The sequence below is a fragment of the Bombina bombina genome, chromosome 2, assembly GCF_027579735.1.
Source record: "Bombina bombina isolate aBomBom1 chromosome 2, aBomBom1.pri, whole genome shotgun sequence".
NCBI classification, from domain to species: Eukaryota; Metazoa; Chordata; class Amphibia; order Anura; family Bombinatoridae; genus Bombina; species Bombina bombina.
The window spans coordinates 859,335,921-859,360,604 of NC_069500.1; the positions used below are offsets into that span (position 1 = coordinate 859,335,921).

At 41.5% G+C, this 24,684-nt stretch overlaps 1 protein-coding gene across 1 annotated transcript in view; it reads left to right on the top strand.

Moving 5' to 3' along the window:
- The window catches only part of POLR2B (RNA polymerase II subunit B), a 764,705-nt gene that overhangs the window by 549,470 nt on the left and 190,551 nt on the right, over positions 1–24,684 (top strand). Inside the window, exon 6 of the mRNA XM_053700123.1 lies at positions 9,490–9,688. Coding sequence (XP_053556098.1) covers positions 9,490–9,688 — 199 coding nt within the window. The remainder of the gene's footprint in view (positions 1–9,489; positions 9,689–24,684) is intronic.

Sequence of the window (24,684 nt, forward strand, 5' to 3'; positions counted from 1 at the left end):
AAACATTTAGCTTAGGGGATGTTTTTCTGCCTGGGTTCGGGATGCTTTGCATTCTTCTGCCTTGGGTGTGGTCCTCTGGAATGTTAATCTGAAAGGATTATGGAGACTAGCTTTTCTTCTACTCTCTTTTGGGTGACTCTGTTCTTGTTTTCATTTCCCTTAGTGCTGCCCTTGGGGCCTTTGAGCTTTAGAGAAATTGTGTTACTTTGTCGTGGCCTAGTACCTTGCTGCGGGGGGGGGGGGGGGGGAGTTGACCTCCGGCTAAGGGTGTTCTCTTCCCTTTGGGCTGGGAATTACGAGTGAGTCCTGTACCCGTTCTCTAGGTTTCCCAAAGACTGATTGCTTCAGACGTGGTATCTTGTGTTCCCTGAGGGTGTCGTTCGTTCTCGGACATTTCTGGGTCCCGGGTCTGGAGTTCTTGTCTTGGATCCTTCTTGGATTTCTGTAGACTTATGATCGATGGACTGGTTCAGGACGACCCAGTTTTTTTTTCAGGGACCCTATGTTGCGACATAGGGGCTAGCTCATTGGGCTTGCAAGCAGGTAGGCCAAAGTTCTCATCCACCTTCGGTACTGGTTATAAACTTTAAGGCCTGACTTGTCCTTCGGACGGAGTGTGCTCCTCTATGGGGAGTTTTTTTCTCTTTTGGGTCAACAGTGGTGTCTGGATGATTTTTCATCCGGTCGTACTATGGCTTCATGTCTTGTGAACATGTACGCTGTTCTTATCTGTGCCTTTCCCTTTGGAGGGGATAGTTTATCTTCCTTATGAGTTGGGGGTTTCCTCTCTCTGTAGGGTCCTTGTCCTGCCCTGTGTGTTGAAGGGTGGGATCAGGTGGCTTCTGTAAGGGGCAGCATCTGCTGCTCTGTGGGCTCTGTTCCTCCTGTTGGAAATTGGTCTCTCTACGTAGAGACTGTCTAAGCAAGTTGTGACAGGTCTTCCTACGGATCTATTGCACTTTTCTCTCCAGGTCCTAGGGTGTTCTCCTTGGGAGTGCCTTATTTTGGAGGAGCAGATTGGGTTGGCACCTGAGCTCTGTTGGGGTTGGTGAGTCCCCCCTTTTTTTCTTCCATTCCCTGGGGGCTTGTGGTTGGGGTCTTCTGTCCCCCTGTCTATCAGACATGTCTGTCGCTTGGGCTGGGCTGGTGTAGAAGCAGGATCTGAGATCTGTTGCTCTGATATTTCGTCCTCAGAGCATTTGAGGTATAGTAAGCCTTTTTGAGGGTTCTCATTTCTCTACATTCAAGATTTGTGGGAAGGACTTGTTGGTCTTAGCCTGCGACGTTATCCGCTGGTTAGTGGATACTTAGCAATCTGAAGGATCCTATCTTCAGCTGCTTTCTACTTGCCCTGCAAGTATTTCTGTTTCAGAGTCATTTCTCTTGTAAGATATATCGAGTCCACGGATTCATCCATTACTTGTGGGATATTCTCCTTCCCAACAGGAAGTGGCAAAGAGAGCACCCACAGCAGAGCTACCTATATAGCTCCCCTCTTAACTCCACCCTCCAGTCATTCTCTTTGCCTACTCTAACTGCTAGGAAATGGTAATGAGTGTGGTGAGAAAAATGTTAGTTTATTTTCTCAAAAAAGTCTTTTTTTACTGGTTTTGATGTTTTTTCAATCCGGTTTTGCCATTAAGGGGTTAATTGGTTATTTGCATAGTTGTGCAAAGTTACTAAGGCTGTAGGATGCTACTGTAAAAATTTCATTAAGTTTACTGCTTTTTTACACTGTTTAGCAGAACTTGTGCAGCTTTTTTTTTTCTCTTAAAGGCACAGTACCGTTTTATTTCTAAGTGTTTTTTACTTTGATTAAAGTGTTTTCCAAGCTTGCTTGTTGCATTGCTAGCCTGTTTAACATGTCTGACACCAAGTTAAATCAATATGTTGGAAGTCATTGTGGAACCCCCTCTTAGAATGTGTCCCAAATGTACTGATATGTCTATAAATTATAAGGATCATATGTTAGCATTTAAAAAATAGAGCTTTAAATGATTCTCAGTCAGATGCAAATGAGGGTTCGCCTTCTAGCTCTCCACAAGTGTCACAACCAGTAACGATCGCACAAGTGACGCCAGGTACCTCTAGTGCGTCAGGTTCATTTACTTTGCATGACATGGCCACAGTTATGAATACAACCCTCACAGAGGTTTTATCCAAACTGCCTGGTTTACAAGGAAAGCAGGATAGTTCTGGGTTAAGGAAAAATACTGAGCTATCTCACGCTTTAGTAGCCGTATCTGATATGACCTCACAATGCTCTGAAGGGGTGAGGGATTTGTTATCTGAGGGAGAGATTTCTGATTCAGGAAAGACTCTTCCTCAGACAGATTCTGATATGACTGCCTTTAAATTTAAACTTGAACACCTCCGTTTATTGTTTAAGGAGGTATTAGCAACTCTGGATGATTGTGACCCTTTAGTAGTTCCAGAAAAATTGTGTAAAATGGATAAGTATTTAGAGGTTCCTGTTTACACTGATGTTTTTCCAGTCCCTAAGAGGATTGTAAATATTATTGCTAAGGAGTGGGATAAACCAGGTATTCCGTTCTCTCCCCCTCCTGTTTTTAAGTTAATGTTTCCTATATCTGACACCTTGCAGGACTCATGGCATGTTCCTAAGGTGGAGGGAGCTATTTCTACTCTGTCTAAGCGTACAACTATACCTATTGAGGACAGTTGTGCTTTCAAAGATTCTATGGATAAAAAAATTAGAGGGTCTTCTGAAGAAAATATTTGTTCATCAAGGTTTTTATCTTCAACCTATTGCTTGAATCGTTCCTGTAACTACTGCAGCTGCTTTCTGGTTTGAGGCTCTAGAAGAGGCTCTTCAGATGGAGACTCCTTTAGAAGAGATTTTGGATAGAATTAAGGCTCTTAAGTTGGCTAATTCTTTTATTACAGATGCCGCATTTCAACTGGCTAAATTAGTGGCAAAATGTTCAGGTCTTGCCATTTTAGCACGCAGGGCGTTATGGCTTAAGTCCTGGTCTGCTGATGTGTCATCTAAATCTAAGCTTTGGAACATCTCTTTCAAAGGAAAGACCCTTTTCGGGCCTGAACTGAAAGAGATTATTTTAGACATCACTGGAGGGAAGGGTCATGCCCTTCCTTAGGATAGATTAATTAAGACAACGGCTAAGCAAAATAATTTTCGTTCCTTTCGGAACTTTAAAAGTGGTCCAGTTTCAACTGCCTCTACTTCAAAGCAGGAGGGAAATTTTGCACAATCCAAGTCAGTCTGGAGACCTAACCAGACTTGGAACAAGGGTAAACAGCCCAAGAAGTCCGCTGCTGCCACCAAGACAGCATGAAGGGGTTGGCCCCGATCCAGGACCGGATCTAGTAGGGGGCAGACTCTCTCTCTCTTTGCTCAGGCTTGGGCAAGATATGTTCACGATCCCTGGGCTTTAACAAATGTGTCCCAGGGATATTTTCTGGAATTCAAGGACTCCCTTCCAAGGGGGAGATTTCACATTTCTCGATTGTCTGCAAACCAGACAAAGAGAGAGGCGTTCTTACGCTGTGTAGAAGACCTATATATCATGGGGGTGATCCGCCCAGTCCCAAGAGAGGAGCAGGGGCTAGGATTTTACTCAAACCTGTTTGCGGTTCCCAAAAAAGAGGGAACTTTCAGACCAATCTTGGATCTCAAGATTCTAAACAAGTTCCTCAAAGTTCCATCTTTTCAGATGGAGACCATTCGGGCTATTCTTCCTCTGATCCAGGAAGGTCAATATATGACTACCGTGGACTTAAAGGATGCGTATCTACACATCCCTATTCACAGAGATCATCATTAATTTCTCAGATTTGCCTTTCGAAACAGGCATTTCCAGTTTGGGTTGGCCACGGCTCCCAGAATTTTCACCAAGGTGCTAGGGTCCCTTCTGGCGCCTTATGTGGACGACATCTTAATTCAGGCGCCAACTTTCCAGCTGGCCAAATCTCATACGGACACCGTGTTGGCTTTTCTGAGATCTCACGGGTGGAAGGTGAACATAAGGAAGAGTTCTCTCTTCCCTCAAACAAAAGTTTCCTTCTAGGAACTCTGATAGACTCGGTGGAAATGAAAATTTTTCTTACGGAGGTCAGAAAATCGAAGATCTTAACCACTTGCCGAGCTCTTCATTCCATTCCTCGGCCATCAGTGGCTCAGTGTATGGAGGTAATCGGTCTCATGGTAGTGGCAATGGACATAGTTCCTTTTGACCGCCTACATCTCAGACCACTGCAACTAAGCATGCTCAAACATTTTATGCAGATTATGCAGATTTTTCTCCTCAACTGCATCTGGACCAGGAGACCAGAGATTCTCTTCTCTGGTGGTTGTCTCAGGACCACCTGTCTCAGGGAATGTGTTTCCACAGGCCAGAGTGACTCATAGTAACGTCAGATGCCAGCCTGTTAGGCTGGGGTGCAGTCTGGAACTCCCTGAAAGCACAGGGCTTATGGTCTCGGGAGGAATCGATTCTTCTGATAAACATTCTGGAACTGAGAGTGATTTTCAATACGCTTCAGGCGTGGCTTCAGCTTGCTGCGGCCAAATTCATCAGGTTTCAGTCGGACTACATCACGACTGTAGCTTATATCAATCATCAGGGAGGAACAAGGAGTTCTCTAGCGATGATGGAAGTTACCAAAATAATTTGATGGGCAGAGGATCACTCTTGCCATCTATCAGCGATCCACATACCAGGAGTAGAGAACTGGGTTGCGGATTTCCTGAGTCATCAGACTTTTCATCCGGTGGAGTGGGAACTTCATCCGGAGGTGTTTGGCCAGCTAATTCAGCTATGGGGCACGCCAGATTTGGATCTGATGGCGTCCCGTCAGAATGCCAAACTTCCATGTTACGGGTCCAGGTCTCGGGATCCTAAGGCGGTGCTGATAGATGTTCTAGCAGTGCCTTGGTTTTTAAATCTGGCTTATGTATTCCCACCGTTTCCTCTCCTCCCACGTCTGGTTGCCAGAATCAAGCAGGAGAGAGCTTTGGTGATCCTGATAGCTCCTGCGTGGCCACACAGGACTTGGTATGCAGACCTAGTGGACATAGTAACATAGTAACATAGTAGATAAGGTTGAAAAAAGACTGAAGTCCATCGAGTTCAACCTATACAAATCTAAAATACTTACAAAAAGCTCCAGTTAAGCTTAAATAACCCCATTAAAATGTGACCCATTTAATACTAGCAATCATATCCATGAATTTTGTTTATATACAGAAATTTATCCAGACTATTTTTAAATGTATCTATGGTATTGGCATTCACTACCTCCTTTGGTAATGAGTTCCACAATTTTATTGCTCTTACAGTGAAAAAACGTTTCCGTTGCAGGAGATTAAATCTCCTTTCCTCCAACCTTAAATTATGACCTCTTGTCAGAACCAATTTTCTTGGAATAAAAAGAGCTTCTGCCATCTCTGTATATGGGCCTTGAATATATTTATATAAAGTAATCATGTCACCTCTCAAGCGCCTTTTTTCTAAAGAGAACAGACCCAGTTTGGCTAGCCTCTCCTCATAGGTTAATTTCTCCAATCCCCTTATTAGCTTTGTGGCCCTTCTCTGAACTTTTTCTAGTTCTGCAATATCTTTTTTAGCAATCGGTCCCCAGAACTGCACTCCAAACTCAAGGTGAGGTCTTACCAGGGCTTTATATAATGACAGAATTATGCTTTCCTCCCTTGAATCAATGCCTCTTTTTAATACATGCTAGTATCTTATTAGCCTTTGAAGCCGCTGCCCTGCATTGTGCACTCATCTTTAGCTTGTTATCTATTACTACTCCCAAATCCCTTTCCTCCTGTGTTTGGCTAAGTCTTGTCCCATTTAAAAAATACATAGCCTGCTTATTTTTACTTCCAAAATGTAGAACCTTACATTTTTCCGTATTAAATCTCATTTTCCATTCACTTGCCCATAGTTCTAATTTTAGCAAATCCCTTTGCAAAGAGAGTTCATCCTGCTCTGACCTAATGACCTTACTTAACTTAGTATCATCTGCAAAAATAGAGATGTCGCTATTTAATCCTTGCTCCAAGTCATTTATAAAAATATTAAAAAGAACAGGGCCCAGTACTGATCCCTGGGGGACGCCACTGATTACCTTTGTCCAATCTGAGTATGATCCATTTACTGCTACTCGTTGCTCCCTATCTTTTATCCAGTTATTTATCCATGAGCTAACATTTTCAGCTATTCCCAGTCCCTTAATTTTGTGCATTAATCTCTCATGTGGCACTGTATCAAATGCCTTTGCAAAATCTAAGTATATCACATCAACTGATTCCCCTTTATCTATATTTTTACTTACTTCCTCGTAGAATCTAATTAGATTAGTTTGACATGATCTATTTCTCCTAAAGCCATGCTGATTAGAACTCATAATCTTGTTTACACGAATATGCTCATCAATATAATCCCTTATAATCCCTTCAAATATCTTCCCCACTATTGATGTCAGACTAACTGGTCTATAGCTTCCTGGATCATCCCTGCTTCCCTTTTTGAAGAGTGGCACCACATCAGCTTTACGCCAATCCTGGGGTACATGTCATCGGTTCTACCGTGGACTCTGCCAATGAGGCGGGACCTTCTAATCCGGGGTCCGTTCTCGCATCCAAATCTAATTTCTCTGCGTCTGACTGGTTTATCTGAGTCAGTCATTGATACCCTGATTCAGGCTAGAAAGCCTGTCACCAGGAAGATCTATCATAAGATTTGGAGCAAATATCTTTATTGGTGTGAATCCAAAGGTTACTCTTGGAGTAAGGTTGGGATTCCTAGAGTTTTGTCTTTTCTCCAAGAGGGTTTGGAGAAGGGATTATCAGCTAGTTTTCTAAAGGGACAAATCTTTGCTTTGTCTATTTTACTACACAAACGTCTGGCAGATGTCCCAGACGTTCAAGCGTTTAGTCAGGCTTTGGTCAGAATTAAGCCTGTATTTAAATCGGTTGCTCCGCCTTGGAGCTTAAATTTAGTTCTTAAGGTTCTTCAAGGGGTTCCTTTTGAATCCATGCATTCCATAGATATTAAGCTTTTATCTTGGAAAGTTTTGTTTCTATTAAGAATATCAATCAAGAGATTGTTGTTCCTTCTTTGTGTCCTAATCCTTCATCAAAAGAGGAACGTTTATTGCACAATCTTGATGTGGTTCTTGCTTTAAAATTCTATTTACAAGCAACCAAAGATTTCCGTCAGACATCTTCATTGTTTGTTGTTTATTCTGGTAAACGGAAAGGTCAAAGGGCTACAGCTACCTCTCTTTCTTTTTGGCTGAGAAGCATCATCTGTTTGGCTTATGAGACTGCTGGACAGCAGCCTCCTGAAAGAATTACTGCTCATTTTACTAGAGCTGTGGCTTCCACATGGGTTTTTAAAAATGACGCGTCTGTTGAACAGATTTGTAAGGCGGCGACTTGGTCTTCGCTTCATACTTTTTCCAAATTTTCCAAATTTGATACTTTTGCTTCTTCGGAGGCTATTTTTGGGAGAAAGGTTCTTCAAGCAGTGGTGCCTTCTGTTTAAAGGTCCCTGTCTTGTCCCTCCCTTCATCCGTGTCCTAAAGCTTTGGTATTGGTATCCCACAAGTAATGGATGAATCCGTGGACTCGATACATCTTACAAGAGAAAACATAATTTATGCTTACCTGATAAATTAATTTCTCTTGTGATGTATCGAGTCCACGGCCCGCCCTGTTTTTTCTAAGACAGGCATTTGTATTTTTATTTTTGAAACTTTCAGTCACCACTGCACCCTATGGTTTCTCCTTTTTCTTCCTAGCCTTCGGTCAAATGACTGGGGGGTGGAGTTAAGGGGGGTGCTATATAGGCAGCTCTGCTGTGGGTGCTCTTTGCCACTTCCTGTTAGGAAGGAGAATATCCCACAAGTAATGAATGAATCCGTTGACTCGATACATCACAAGAGAAATGAATTTATCAGGTAAGTATAAATTATGTTTTTTAGATGACTGCAGCGTGCAGTGTTTTTGCTTCAGGTCATGTTCGTCAGACCTATCTGAGCTTACTGCACGAGGTTTCGTTATTCTGAGATACCTTTTTGTGACTTGGTGACCTTTGTCTAAAGTTGCTTTCTAGAGTGCGGTTGAACTGTGTTAGGGGAGGATCCTCTCTTTGTTTCAGACTCCCGGCCTTATCCCGTGGTTTCTGCATTTCTGGGGTCTGGGCATTGCCTCCCCTTGTTTCTATGAGACTGGTTGGGTATCTGTTAGCCTGACCCGGTTTTTGCTCTGTTTTTATTTAGGACTCGTTGTGCCCTTTTTAGTTTTTTTTTTCTGTAGTTCCTTATGCTAGCTGGAAGCTAGCTCAGCATACTAATGCACTGTGGCTACTTTGCACTGTAGCAAACCGAGGGTTGCAAGTTCGATCCCCGGCGAGGTCTACTCTGCCTTTCCTCCTTTCGAGGTTGATAAAATGAGCAGCGCCTTAAGAGGGATTAGCCGCGCTTTAAAAGTACAATCATGTTTTCTCTGTGCCTTTTCTTCTTTGTGGAAGAATACGGTAGTTTGTTCCCTTTCTTTAGTATGGGGTGTGTTGTTTGGAGACAGACTGCTGGGGACGGGGTCTTTTGGAGGCTGTTGACTCAGTCGAGTCTAGTTCCTTCGGTTTCTAGCAAGGCTGTGGACTATCTGCGGGTCAGTGTCCTTGGGCCTTTTCCATTTTTTCAAACTTGTTCTCGGCTTCGGACAAAGCAGGATTTTGTTGGGTAGGGGTTTTCAGGCCAGGTGCCCTCCCGTTTTTGCATTCAGTGTCCTCTATAGCTTGGGTATTGTTTTCCCATAAGTAATGAATGCAGCTGTGGACTCTTTCCATTTAGGAAGAAAAACTTAAATTATGCTTACCTGATAATTTTCTTTTCTTCAGATGGAAAAAGTCCACAGCTCCCCGCCCGTATTTTTTCTGTGGGCTGTCTGTTATTTTTGTTCTTCTGGCACCTTTTCACCCTGATGTTTCTTCTACTGTTCCTTGTTCCTCGGCAGAATGACTGTGGGAGGAGTATTTAAGCCTTTGGCTGGGGTGTCTTTGCCTCCTCCTGGTGGCCAGGTTCTAAATTCCCCAAAGTAATGAATGCAGCTGTGGACTCTTTCCATCTGAAGAAAAGAAAATTATCAGGTAAGCATTATTTAAGATTTTTTGGGGGGTTATGTTTTAAAGCACATATTTTTTTTCCCTTGCTCGTATATTTTGGTTCTTTTTTACACCTCAATGCTTGTCTATACGTTAAACTACGGTATTAGTGAGGTGGAAGGGGTTTTATAGACTTTTTGGGGTTGGATAACTTTGACGCCTCCTGGTAGGAATGTATATTCCATATTAACAGGTTGTGGACTCTTGCCACAATTAAATAAATCTATCATTTAATATATAAATAAATAGTTTTTTCGTTTTTTTAAGAAAACTTTTTCAAAAACATTGCACTTTGCGTAAACTAACAAAACTTTTGATTTATTTTGTTTTTTAGTTGGCAGGACCTTGTGGCTAGTGGCGTTGTTGAGTACATTGATACCCTAGAAGAGGAGACTGTTATGCTTGCAATGACACCAGATGATTTGCAGGAGAAAGGGGTAGCATATTGTTCAACTTATACACATTGTGAAATCCACCCTTCTATGATCCTTGGTGTATGCGCTTCTATAATTCCCTTCCCTGATCATAACCAGGTAAGTGCAAATCTATAATTCTCTAAAGGAGAATTTGAAAATAGTAACCTTTAGTAATGATTCAAACATGCATTTTAGTTTATTTCTTTATGATAACTTAACTAGGAAGACAAAGGAAAAATAGTACAAACACAGCTTAGAATCAACCTGATTATAGACCCAAATAGAATAGTGTAGCAAGTATCATCACAGAGTTAGGCAAAGGTCTAGTTCACTTGATAATTTTTTTTCAATTTGTTATAGATATTTAACCAACAGAAAATAACTAGCCTAGCTATTTAAAGGGACAGTCTACACCCAAACATAAGTTTTGCCTATCTATTTAAACACATACAATAAGCGTCCTGCACCAAGTCCTTTGTACAGCAGCTGGAAGGTGGTAGCTGAAAATGTATAACACTTTTAGTTGTAAACAGCCGAAAATGGTTGCCAGGCTCCACCCACCTTTTGCACGCAGATGGTTATGTTAGGTCTTCTCCAATAACGATTGACTCGTAAATAAGTTGCCATGCTCGCACACGCTGATTTGCGCATGCGTGGTTTAAACACTGGTGTGTTGCTTCTTAAAGATTCCCCATTATTGTTGGTTGTAATTTTCGTTCCGTTAAGAGTTTAACTTTGAGCACTACTCTGCATAGCGCGCTGCCTTTAAAAGCGGTGTTCTCCTTCCCTCTTTCCATCTCTTTGTGCTGAAGGCTCCCGGTGTTTGCTAGTTTATCCCAAACCCTTTCCCTCACATTTGCTTTGGGCATTTTTATTCTTAGAGCCTGGGGGATATACTACGACTCAAGGGATGCACATATTAAAAATTTTAATAACCCACACACAAGAGTAAAACAAACCTGCACGCATGATAAATAAAAATTCTGTCTCTAAAGTCATGCAGCACAGGTAGGAGTTGCGATATGAGCTGGGACAGTACTGAAAGTGAATCAGGACACAGTGGTTAACTTAAAGGTAGATATTAAAGAGCCTGTATTGTTAGATGTAAATATAGCAACAGTTTTTGGCAATGGTTTATATTTAAAACATATTCAATTCTTAATCTATAAATGTTTTTAAAATAGTCATCTTATTTTCCCTGTCCAATTTCTGGTTGTTTTTCCGCGGAACAGCAGTATTCTGAAGCACAGCAAACTTTTACTCTTTATTTTTAAGTAAAAAACATGTGCCTGTCACTTCTGTATTTACAGATTTGTCTGTGTCTTCCTAGTTCCTGTCTAAAATAACTGTAAAACAGCCGGTGTCCAGCGAACACTATTCACACCTCACTGCACAAGGGGTCATCTGCACGGCTCTTTACCACAATGATTAATTTCGTATACTACAAACTCAAGCCCTCACTCTTGCTTATCACAAATTTATGTAAATGTACAGACGTCCCCTTGTATATGTGTGAAGGATCAGTGTTCCCTGCACAACGGGTGCTTCAAAGGATTCTGGCTGAAGTAAAAAACAAACAACTCTTATCTAAAAGAAGCAACCTGTAGATAGGACTGCAAAGAACCGACACAGATTGCTTCTGGTATGCTCTCTAGGTATTTATAATGTATTCTTATGCACTTCTTAGCCCTAGAAGTTGCCAAGATAAAAAATAAAAAATCACAATATCTGAAAGACTGTATAAAACTAAAAAAAAAATATGCCAATTAGGAATTTCTAAATGAAAATGTAATCTATTAAATAATTCCTGTTTCAAAAAACATTATGTATATTTATGCTGTGTGAATGTGCATCTGTGTGTGTGTGTGACTGGGCATCTGTGTGTATGTATGTGTGTGACTGTGCATCTGTGTGTGTGACTGTGCATCTGTGTGTGTGACTGTGCATCTGTGTGAGTATGTGACTGCATCTGTGTGAGTATGTGACTGCATCTGTGTATGTGAATGTGCATCTGTGTGAGTGTGTAGCTGCATCTGTGTGTGTGAATGTGGATCTGTGTGTGTGACTGCATCTGTGTGTAAGTGTATATGTGTATAGGAAAATCAGAAAAAAAAAAAGTAAAAAGCACTAAAACACCATCCTCCTCAAGTACAGCTTTGAAATTCAATGTAAAAGGTAATGATGAGGTGGTTTTTGGCATCTCACACGAGATCACATACATTTATTGAAATCCCTGTGAAAATGGTGGAAAGGCAACCGTTAATTTGTACATGTAGTTATGTTCCGAAATGGAACCCTATGGGAATAAAGTTTCTTTCATGTAATTAACAAGAGTCCATGAGCTAGTGACGTATGGGATATACATTCCTACCAGGAGGGGCAAAGTTTCCCAAACCTTAAAATGCCTATAAATACACCCCTCACCACACCCACAAATCAGTTTTACAAACTTTGCCTCCAAGGGAGGTGGTGAAGTAAGTTTGTGCTAGATTCTACGTTGATATGCGCTCCGCAGCAAGTTGGAGCCCGGTTTTCCTCTCAGCGTGCAGTGAATGTCAGAGGGATGTGAGGAGAGTATTGCCTATTGAATGCAGTGATCTCCTTCTACGGGGTCTATTTCATAAGGTTCTCTGTTATCGGTCGTAGAGATTCATCTCTTACCTCCCTTTTCAGATCGACGATATACTCTTATATTTACCATTTCCTCTACTGATTCTCGTTTCAGTACTGGTTTGGCTTTCTACAAACATGTAGATGAGTGTCCTGGGGTAAGTAAGTCTTATTTTCTGTGACACTCTAAGCTATGGTTGGGCACTTTATTTATAAAGTTCTAAATATATGTATTCAAACATTTATTTGCCTTGACTCAGAATGTTCAACTTTCCTTATTTCCAGACAGTCAGTTTCATATTTGGGATTATGCTTTAAATTATCATATTTTGTCTTACCTCAAAAATTTGACTTTTTTCCCTGTGGGCTGTTAGGCTCGCGGGGGCTGAAAATGCTTCATTTTATTGCGTCATTTTTGGCGCGGATTTTTTTGGCGCAAAAATTCATTTCCGTTTCCGGCGTCATACGTGTCGCCGGAAGTTGCGTCATTTTTTTGACGTTATTTTGCGCCAAAAATGTCGGCGTTCCGGATGTGGCGTCATTTTTGGCGCCAAAAGCATTTAGGCGCCAAATAATGTGGGCGTCTTATTTGGCGCCAAAAAATATGGGCGTCGCTTTTGTCTCCACATTATTTCAGTCTCATTTTCATTTGCTTCTGGTTGCTAGAAGCTTGATGTTTGGCATTTTTTTCCCATTCCTGAAACTGTCTTATAAGGAATTTGATTTATTTTGCTTTATATGTTGTTTTTTCTCTTACATATTGCAAGATGTCTCACGTTGCATCTGAGCCAGAAGATACTACAGGAAAACCACTGCCTGCTGGATCTACCAAAGCTAAGTGTATCTGCTGTAAACTTTTGGTAGCTATTTCTCCAGCTGTTGTTTGTATTAATTGTCATGACAAACTTGTTAAAGCAGATAATATTTCCTTTAGTGATGTACCATTGCCTGTTGCAGTTCCCTCAACATCTAAGGTGCAGAATGTTCCTGATAACATAAGAGATTTTGTTTCTGAATCCATAAAGAAGGCTTTGTCTGTTATTTCTCCTTCTAGTAAACGTAAAAAGTCTTTTAAATCTTCTCTCTCTACAGATGAATTTTTAAATGAACACCATCATTCTGATTCTTTGGACTCTTCTAGTTCAGAGGATTCTGTCTCAGAGATTGATGCTGATAAATCTTCATATTTATTTAAGATGGAATTTATTCGCTCTTTACTTAAAGAAGTACTAATTGCTTTAGAAATAGAGGATTCTAGTCCTCTTGATACTAATTCTATACGTTTGGATAAGGTTTTTAAAGCTCCTGCGGTTATTCCAGAAGTCTTTCCTGTTCCTAATGCTATTTCTGCAGTAATTGCTAAGGAATGGGATAAATTGGGTAATTCATTTACTCCTTCTAAACGTTTTAAGCAATTATATCCTGTTCCGCCTGACAGGTTAGAATTTTGGGACAAAATCCCTAAAGTTGATGGGGCTATTTCTACCCTTGCTAAACGTACTACCATTCCTACGTCAGATGGTACCTCGTTTAAGGATCCTTTAGATAGAAAAATTGAATCTTTTCTAAGAAAAGCTTATCTATGTTCAGGTAATCTTCTTAGACCTGCTATATCATTGGCTGATGTTGCTGCAGCTTCAACTTTTTGGTTGGAAACTCTAGCGCAACAAGTAACAAATCGTGATTCTCATGATATTATTATTCTTCTCCAGCATGCTAATAATTTCATCTGTGATGCCATTTTTGATATTATTAGAGTTGATGTTAGATTTATGTCTCTGGCTATCTTAGCCAGAAGAGCTTTATGGCTTAAGACTTGGAATGCTGATATGGCTTCTAAATCAACTCTACTTTCCATTTCTTTCCAGGGAAACAAATTATTTGGTTCTCAGTTGGATTCTATTATTTCAACTGTTACTGGTGGGAAAGGAACTTTTTTACCACAGGATAAAAAATCTAAAGGTAAAAACAGGGCTAACAATCGTTTTCGTTCCTTTCGTTTCAACAAAGAACAAAAGCCTGATCCTTCGTCCTCAGGAGCAGTTTCAGTTTGGAAACCATCTCCAGTCTGGAATAAATCCAAGCCTGCTAGAAAGGCAAAGCCTGCTTCTAAGTTCACATGAAGGTACGGCCCTCATTCCAGTTCAGCTGGTAGGGGGCAGGTTACGTTTTTTCAAAGAAATTTGGATCAAATCTGTTCACAATCTTTGGATTCAGAACATTGTTTCAGAAGGGTACAGAATTGGTTTCAAGTTGAGACCTCCTGCAAAGAGATTTTTTCTTTCCCATGTCCCAGTAAATCCAGTGAAAGCTCAAGCATTTCTGAATTGTGTTTCAGATCTAGAGTTGGCTGGAGTAATTATGCCAGTTCCAGTTCCGGAACAGGGGATGGGGTTTTATTCAAATCTCTTCATTGTACCAAAGAAGGAGAATTCCTTCAGACCAGTTCTGGATCTAAAATTATTGAATCGTTATGTAAGGATACCAACGTTCAAGATGGTAACTGTAAGGACTATATTGCCTTTTGTTCAGCAAGGGAATTATATGTCCACAATAGATTTACAGGATGCATATCTGCATATTCCGATTCATCCAGATCATTATCAGTTCCTGAGATTCTCTTTTCTAGACAAGCATTACCAATTTGTGGCTCTACCGTTTGGCCTTGCTACAGCTCCAAGAATTTTCACAAAGATTCTCGGTGCCCTTCTGTCTGTAATCAGAGAACAGGGTATTGTGGTATTTCCTTATTTGGACGATATCTTGGTACTTGCTCCGTCTTTACATTTAGCAGAGTCTCATACGAATCGACTTGTGTTGTTTCTTCAAGATCATGGTTGGAGGATCAATTTACCAAAAAGTTCTTTGATTCCTCAAACAAGGGTAACCTTTCTGGGTTTCCAGATAGATTCAGTGTCCATGACTCTGTCTTTAACAGACAAGAGACGTCTAAAATTGATTACAGCTTGTCGAAACCTTCAGTCACAATCATTCCCTTCGGTAGCCTTATGCATGGAAATTCTAGGTCTTATGACTGCTGCATCGGACGCGATCCCCTTTGCTCGTTTTCACATGCGACCTCTTCAGCTCTGTATGCTGAACCAATGGTGCAGGGATTACACGAAGATATCTCAATTAATATCTTTAAAACCGATTGTTCGACACTCTCTAACGTGGTGGACAAATCACCATCGTTTAATTCAGGGGGCTTCTTTTGTTCTTCCGACCTGGACTGTAATTTCAACAGATGCAAGTCTCACAGGTTGGGGAGCTGTGTGGGGATCTCTGACGGCACAAGGAGTTTGGGAATCTCAGGAGGTGAGATTACCGATCAATATTTTGGAACTCCGTGCAATTTTCAGAGCTCTTCAGTTTTGGCCTCTTCTGAAGAGAGAATCGTTCATTTGTTTTCAGACAGACAATGTCACAACTGTGGCATACATCAATCATCAAGGAGGGACTCACAGTCCTCTGGCTATGAAAGAAGTATCTCGAATTTTGGTTTGGGCGGAATCCAGCTCCTGTCTAATCTCTGCGGTTCATATCCCAGGTGTAGACAATTGGGAAGCGGATTATCTCAGTCGCCAAACGTTGCATCCGGGCGAATGGTCTCTTCACCCAGAGGTATTTCTTCAGATTGTTCAATTGTGGGGGCTCCCAGAGATAGATCTGATGGCCTCTCATCTAAACAAGAAACTTCCCAGGTATCTGTCCAGATCCCGGGATCTTCAGGCGGAGGCAGTGGATGCATTATCACTTCCTTGGAAGTATCATCCTGCCTATATCTTTCCGCCTCTAGTTCTTCTTCCAAGAGTAATCTCCAAGATTCTGAGGGAATGCTCGTTTGTTCTGCTAATAGCTCCGGCATGGCCTCACAGGTTTTGGTATGCGGATCTTGTCCGGATGGCATCTTGCCAGCCATGGACTCTTCCGTTAAGACCAGACCTTCTGTCACAAGGTCCTTTTTTCCATCCGGATCTGAAATCCTTAAATTTAAAGGTATGGAGATTGAACGCTTGATTCTTGGTCATAGAGGTTTCTCTGACTCCGTGATTAATACTATGTTACAGGCTCGTAAATCTGTATCTCGAGAGATATATTATAGAGTCTGGAAGACTTATATTTCATGGTGTCTTTCTCATCATTTTTCTTGGCATTCTTTTAGAATACCGAGAATTTTACAATTTCTTCAGGATGGTTTGGATAAGGGTTTGTCCGCAAGTTCTTTGAAAGGACAAATCTCTGCTCTTTCTGTTCTTTTTCACAGAAAGATTGCTATTCTTCCTGATATTCATTGTTTTGTACAAGCTTTGGTTCGTATAAAACCTGTCATTAAGTCAATTTCTCCTCCTTGGAGTTTGAATTTGGTTCTGGGAGCTCTTCAAGCTCCTCCGTTTGAACCTATGCATTCATTGGACATTAAATTACTTTCTTGGAAAGTTTTGTTCCTTTTGGCCATCTCTTCTGCTAGAAGAGTTTCTGAATTATCTGCTCTTTCGTGTGAGTCTCCTTTTCTGATTTTTCATCAGGATAAGGCGGTGTTGCGAACTTCTTTTGAATTTTTACCTAAAGTTGTGAATTCCAACAACATTAGTAGAGAAATTGTGGTTCCTTCATTATGTCCTAATCCTAAGAATTCTAAGGAGAAATCATTGCATTCTTTGGATGTTGTTAGAGCTTTGAAATATTATGTTGAAGCTACGAAATCTTTCCGTAAGACTTCTAGTCTATTTGTTATCTTTTCCGGTTCTAGGAAAGGCCAGAAAGCTTCTGCCATTTCTTTGGCATCTTGGTTGAAATCTTTAATTCATCTTGCCTATGTTGAGTCGGGTAAAACTCCGCCTCAAAGAATTACAGCTCATTCTACTAGGTCAGTATCTACTTCCTGGGCGTTTAGGAATGAAGCTTCGATTGACCAGATCTGCAAAGCAGCAACTTGGTCTTCTTTGCATACTTTTACTAAATTCTACCATTTTGATGTATTTTCTTCTTCTGAAGCAGTTTTTGGTAGAAAAGTTCTTCAGGCAGCGGTTTCAGTTTGAATCTTCTGCTTATGTTTTTTGTTAAACTTTATTTTGGGTGTGGATTATTTTCAGCAGGAATTGGCTGTCTTTATTTTATCCCTCCCTCTCTAGTGACTCTTGTGTGGAAAGATCCACATCTTGGGTAGTCATTATCCCATACGTCACTAGCTCATGGACTCTTGTTAATTACATGAAAGAAAACATAATTTATGTAAGAACTTACCTGATAAATTCATTTCTTTCATATTAACAAGAGTCCATGAGGCCCACCCTTTTTTGTGGTGGTTATGATTTTTTTGTATAAAGCACAATTATTCCAATTCCTTATTTTATATGCTTCGCACTTTTTCTTATCACCCCACTTCTTGGCTATTCGTTAAACTGATTTGTGGGTGTGGTGAGGGGTGTATTTATAGGCATTTTAAGGTTTGGGAAACTTTGCCCCTCCTGGTAGGAATGTATATCCCATACGTCACTAGCTCATGGACTCTTGTTAATATGAAAGAAATGAATTTATCAGGTAAGTTCTTACATAAATTATGTTTTTTGCCACTTTAGAACAGATAATATTAAAAAATATATATTTCTCTTGTTAAGTGTGTTCAGTCCACGGGTCATCCATTACTTATGGGATATATTCTCCTTCCCAACAGGAAGTTGCAAGAGGATCACCCAAGCAGAGCTGCTATATAGCTCCTCCCCTCACATGTCATATCCAGTCATTCTCTTGCAAGTCTCAACAAAGGAGGTCGCGAGAGGAGATAATTATTCTTCAATCAAAAGTTTATTATTTAAAAATGGCACCGGAGTGTGCTGTTTTTTTCTCTCAGGCAGTATTTAGAAGAAGAATCTGCCTGCGTTTTCTAAGATCTTAGCAGACGTAACTAAGATCCACTGGCTGTTCTCGCACATTCTGAGTGGGGTAACTTCAGAAAAGGGAATAGCATGCGGGGTCCCCCGCAAATGAGGTATGTGCAGTTAAATATTTTCTAGGAATGGAATTGACTAAGAAAACACTGCTGTTACCCATATGATTTAAGTACAGCCTTTAATGCAGTAGTAGCGACTGGTATCAGGCTGATAAATGTATACGCAGTTGAGTTATTTTCTAGGGACTAGAATTTGACTGAGAAAATACTGTTAATACTGAAATAAATGTATGATCCTTAACTGCAGTAGAAGCGACTGGTAGCAGGCTTAGTGATAACTTTGCATGACACTGGAAAGTTGTTTTTAAAACGTTTACTGGCATGTTATTCGTTTTGTGAGGTACTTTGGTGATAAATCTTTTTGGGCATGATTTTTTTCCATATGGCTAACGTTTATTTCTGCATAGAAACCGTTGTAACAGGTCTACCACTGTTGTAATATGAGTGGGAGGGGCCTTTTTTAGCGCCTTGTTGCGCAGTTAAAATTCTAGCACAGTCTTCCTGCTTCTTCCTCCTTGATCCAGGACGTCTCCAGAGAGCTCAGGGGTCTTCAAAATTCATTTTTGAGGGAGGTAATCAGTCACAGCAGACCTGTGACAGTGTGTTTGACTGTGATAAAAGCGTTAAATCTTAAATTGATTATCCGTTTTTGGGTATTGAGGGGTTAATCATCCGTTTGCTAGTGGGTGCAATCCTCTGCTAAATTCATACATTTACTGTTAAAATTGTTGGCTATAACTGAATTAGTTCATTGTTATTTCAACTGTGACAGTTTTTTTTTGTGTTTTTAAAAGCGCTGAAGCGTTTTTTCTATTGCTTGTAAATTTATTGAAAGATTTTTTCCAAGCTTGCTAGCCTTCATTGCTAGTCTGTTTAAACATGTCTGATACAGATGAATCTACTTGTTCATTATGTCTAAAAGCCAATGTGGAGCCCAATAGAAATATGTGTACCAATTGTATTGATGTTACTTTAAATAAAAGTCAGTCTTTACCGGTAAAGAAATTATCACCAGACAACGAGGGGGAAGTTATGCCGCCTAACTCTCCTCACGTGTTAGTACCTTCGCCTCCCGCTCAGGAGGTGCGTGAGATTGTGGCGCCAAGTACATCAAGGCCCTTACAAATCACTTTGCATGATATGGCTAATGTTATGAAAGAAGTATTATCTAATTTGCCTGAGTTAAGAGGCAAGCGCGATAGCTCTGGGTTAAGGACAGAGCGCGCCGATGACACGAGAGCCATGTACGATACTGCGTCACAATTTGCAGAACATGAGGACGGAGAGCTTCATTCTGTGGGTGACGGATCTGATCCGGGGAGACCGGATTCAGAAATTTTAAATTTAAGCTTGAGAACCTCCGTGTATTGCTAGGGGAGGTGTTAGCGGCTCTGAATGATTGCGACACGGTCGCAATCCCAGAGAAGTTATGTAGGCTGGATAAATACTATGCGGTGCCGGTGTGTACTGACGTTTTTCCTATACCTAAAAGGCTTACAGAGATTATTAGCAAGGAGTGTGATAGACCCGGTGTGCCCTTTTCCCCTCCTCCAATATTTAGAAAAATGTTCCCAATAGACGCCACCACACGAGACTTATGGCAAACGGTCCCTAAGGTGGAGGGAGCAGTTTCTACTTTAGCCAAGCGTACCACTATCCCGGTGGAGGATAGCTGTGCTTTCTCAGATCCAATGGATAAAAAATTAGAAGGTTACCTTCAAAAAATGTTTGTTCAACAAGGTTTTATATTACAGCCCCTTGCATGCATTGCGCCCGTCACTGCTGCAGCGGCATTCTGGTTTGAGGCTATTCGCACAGCACCATTGGATGAGATTATGAACAAGCTTAAAGCCCTTAAGCTAGCTAATGCGTTTATTTCGGATGCCGTGGTGCATTTAACCAAACTAACGGCTAAGAACTCCGGATTCGCCATCCAGGCGCGCAGAGCGCTATGGCTTAAATCCTGGTCAGCAGATGTAACTTCTAAATCTAAATTGCTTAATATTCCTTTCAAAGGGCAAACCTTATTCGGGCCCGGCTTGAAAGAAATTATTGCTGACATTACTGGAGGTAAGGGTCACTCCCTTCCTCAGGACAGGGCCAAATCAAAGGCCAAACAGTCTAATTTTCGTGCCTTTCGTAATTACAAGGCAGGAGCAGCATCCACTTCCTCCGCTCCAAAACAGGAAGGGACTGCTACTCGTTACAGACAGGGTTGGAAAAGCAACCAGTCCTGGAACAAGGGCAAGCAGGCCAGAAAACCTGCTGCTGCCCCTAAGACAACATGAAGTAAGGGCCCCCTGTCCGGAAACGGATCTAGTGGGGGGCAGACTTTCTCTCTTCGCCCACGCTTGGGCAAGAGATGTCCAGGATCCCTGGGCGTTGGAGATCATATCTCAGGGATATCTTCTGGACTTCAAAGCTTCTCCTCCACAAGGGAGATTTCATCTTTCAAGGTTATCAGCAAACCAAATAAAGAAAGAGGCGTTTCTACGCTGTGTACAAGACCTCTTATTAATGGGGGTGATCCACCCAGTTCCGCGGACGGAACAAGGGCAAGGATTTTATTCAAATCTGTTTGTGGTTCCCAAGAAAGAGGGAACCTTCAGACCAATCTTGGACTTAAAGATCCTAAACAAGTTCCTAAGAGTTCCATCATTCAAAATGGAAACTATTCAAACCATCCTACCCATGATCCAAGAGGGTCAGTGCATGACCACAGTGGACTTAAAGGATGCCTACCTTCACATACCGATTCACAAGGATCATTATCGGTATCTAAGATTTGCCTTCCTAGACAGGCATTACCAGTTTGTAGCTCTTCCCTTCGGGTTAGCTACGGCCCCAAGAATCTTTACAAAGGTTCTGGGCTCTCTTCTGGCGGTACTAAGACCGCGAGGCATAGCGGTGGCTCCGTACCTAGACGACATTCTGATACAAGCGTCAAGTTTTCAAACTGCCAAGTCTCATACAGCGATAGTTCTGGCATTTCTGAGGTCGCATGGGTGGAAGGTGAACGTGGAAAAGAGTTCTCTATTACCACTCACAAGGGTTCCCTTCTTAGGGACTCTTATAGATTCTGTAGAGATGAAAATTTACCTGACGGAGGCCAGGTTATCAAAGCTTCTAAATGCTTGCCGTGCCCTTCATTCCATTCCACACCCGTCAGTAGCCCAGTGCATGGAAGTAATCGGCTTAATGGTAGCAGCAATGGACATAGTACCATTTGCGCGCCTGCATCTCAGACCGCTGCAATTATGCATGCTCAGTCAGTGGAATGGGGATTACTCAGATTTGTCCCCTCTAATAAATCTGGATCAAGAGACCAGGGATTCTCTTCTCTGGTGGCTTTCTCGACTCCATCTGTCCAAAGGGATGACCTTTCGCAGGCCAGATTGGACGATTGTAACAACAGATGCCAGCCTTCTAGGTTGGGGCGCAGTCTGGAACTCCCTGAAGGCTCAGGGATTGTGGACTCAGGAGGAGAAACTCCTCCCAATAAATTTTCTGGAATTGAGAGCGATATTCAATGCTCTTCTAGCTTGGCCTCAGTTGGCAACACTGAGGTTCATCAGATTTCAGTCGGACAATATCACGACTGTGGCTTACATCAACCATCAAGGGGGAACCAGGAGTTCCCTAGCGATGTTGGAAGTATCAAAGATAATTCGCTGGACAGAGTCCAACTCTTGCCACCTGTCGGCGATCTATATCCCAGGCGTGGAGAACTGGGAGGCGGACTTCCTAAGTCGTCAGACTTTTCATCCGGGGGAGTGGGAACTTCATCCGGAGGTCTTTGCTCAACTAATTCATCGTTGGGGCAAACCGGAACTGGATCTCATGGCTTCTCGACAGAATGCCAAACTTCCTTGCTACGGATCCAGGGACCCGGGAGCGGCGCTGATAGATGCTCTAGCAGCCCCTTGGGTTTTCAACATGGCTTATGTGTTTCCACCGTTTCTGCTGCTTCCTCGGCTGATTGCCAGGATCAAACAGGAGAGAGCATCGGTGATTCTGATAGCACCTGCGTGGCCACGCAGGACCTGGTTTGCAGATCTAGTGGGCATGTCGTCCTGTCCACCATGGTCTCTACCTCTGAGACAGGACCTTCTAATTCAGGGTCCTTTCAACCATCCAGATCTAATTTCTCTGAGGCTGACTGCATGGAGATTGAACGCTTGATTCTATCAAAGCGTGGCTTCTCGGAGTCAGTTATTGATACCTTAATACAGGCTCGGAAACCTGTTACCAGAAAAATTTACCATAAAATATGGCGTAAATACTTATATTGGTGTGAATCCAAGAGTTACTCATGGAGTAAAGTTAGGATTCCTAGGATTTTGTCCTTTCTACAAGAGGGTTTAGAAAAGGGTTTATCTGCTAGTTCATTAAAGGGACAGATTTCTGCTCTGTCTATTCTGTTACACAAACGTCTGGCAGATGTTCCAGACGTTCAGGCTTTTTGTCAGGCTTTGGCTAGGATTAAGCCTGTGTTTAAGACTGTTGCTCCGCCGTGGAGCTTAAACTTAGTTCTTAAAGTTCTTCAAGGTGTTCCGTTTGAACCCCTCCATTCCATTGATATTAAGCTATTATCTTGTAAAGTTCTGTTTTTGATGGCTATTTCCTCGGCTCGAAGAGTCTCTGAGTTATCTGCCCTACACTGTGATTCTCCTTATCTGATTTTCCATTCAGACAAGGTAGTTCTGCATACTAAACCTGGGTTTTTACCTAAGGTGGTTTCTAACAGGAATATCAATCAAGAGATTGTTGTTCCATCTTTATGTCCTAACCCTTCTTCAAAGAAGGAACGACTTTTGCATAATCTGGACGTGGTCCGTGCCCTGAAGTTCTATTTACAGGCAACTAAAGATTTTCGTCAAACTTCTTCCCTGTTTGTCGTTTACTCTGGACAGAGGAGAGGTCAAAAAGCTTCGGCTACCTCTCTCTCCTTTTGGCTTCGTAGCATAATACGTTTAGCCTATGAGACTGCTGGACAGCAGCCTCCTGAAAGAATTACAGCTCATTCCACTAGAGCTGTGGCTTGCACCTGGGCCTTTAAAAATGAGGCCTCTGTTGAACAGATTTGCAAGGCTGCAACTTGGTCTTCACTTCACACTTTTTCAAAATTTTACAAATTTGACACTTTTGCTTCTTCGGAGGCTATTTTTGGGAGAAAGGTGCTTCAGGCAGTGGTTCCTTCCGTTTAAAGTTCCTGCCTTGTCCCTCCCATCATCCGTGTACTTTGGCTTTGGTATTGGTATCCCATAAGTAATGGATGACCCGTGGACTGACTACACTTAACAAGAGAAAACATAATTTATGCTTACCTGATAAATTTATTTCTCTTGTAGTGTAGTCAGTCCACGGCCCGCCCTGTCTTTCAAGGCAGACCTAAATTTTAATTAAACTCCAGTCACCACTGCACCCTATGGTTTCTCCTTTCTCGTCTTGTTTCGGTCGAATGACCGGATATGACATGTGAGGGGAGGAGCTATATAGCAGCTCTGCTTGGGTGATCCTCTTGCAACTTCCTGTTGGGAAGAGATATAATCCCATAAGTAATGGATGACCCGTGGACTGACTACACTACAAGAGAAATAAATTTATCAGGTAAGCATAAATTATGTTTTTCTAACACCTGAGATCTCATATCTTTGATCCCTTATAATTTTTTTGTGCAATTTTTTTTTAAATAATGTTTATTTGACAGTGTTATTATGAGTGTAAGTGTACTTTGTAATGTATTTTTGATGTTTTGTGAGACTGTTTTGTTTCGGAAAACGGTTAACCACAGCTCTGAGATCGCGGTAAGGATTGATGCATAAAAGACGATTATGCTAGCCCAATCTTGATTTCGCTCAACTTGTAATATCAGCGCAATGAAAATGGCTTGCAAAAACACAATATCAATAGCGCGAAACCTTTTGCGACTCACTTGTAATTTAGCCCTATTTGAGGGGGTGGTGCAGAGCTGTGTCTGCCTGCACAGACTGTGAGATCAGGAAAACCATTGTATTATAATTAGTGAGGACCTAAACTTCATCAGACTTTTTTAACAAAAACATAATCAGATTATAAAGATTATATTATAATAATCACTTGCAGTAGAAAAAATTCACAAACATAAAGCAAACAGAACTGCCACTAGACAGCCACAATAACTAATGCTAGTTGTAGGAACTGATGCCGTTCCGCCTACAATAAATGTCCCCTGCATTTCTGGCTGAGGCAAACAAATTGCACATATGCAATTTGAAATAGCTAACTGAAAAATATAAACGTGCACTGCTAAACTGTCACATAAGAAATCAGCTAACTGGGCAAGAAGAAAGCTGTGGGCGGAGCTTGCCGGCCATTTTCAGTTGCTAACAAACGATAATTATTTAAAAGTTTCATGTACTTCTTACAGGCTTATAGATGTGGAGCACATTGCAAGATGCTTGTCTGGTATGTAACAATAAGTGATAAAGAATAAGTATTGTGTCTAGACTGTCCCTTTAACTGGTTAACCAAATAACGTTAATTTTATTTATTTAACCAACTAGATTTG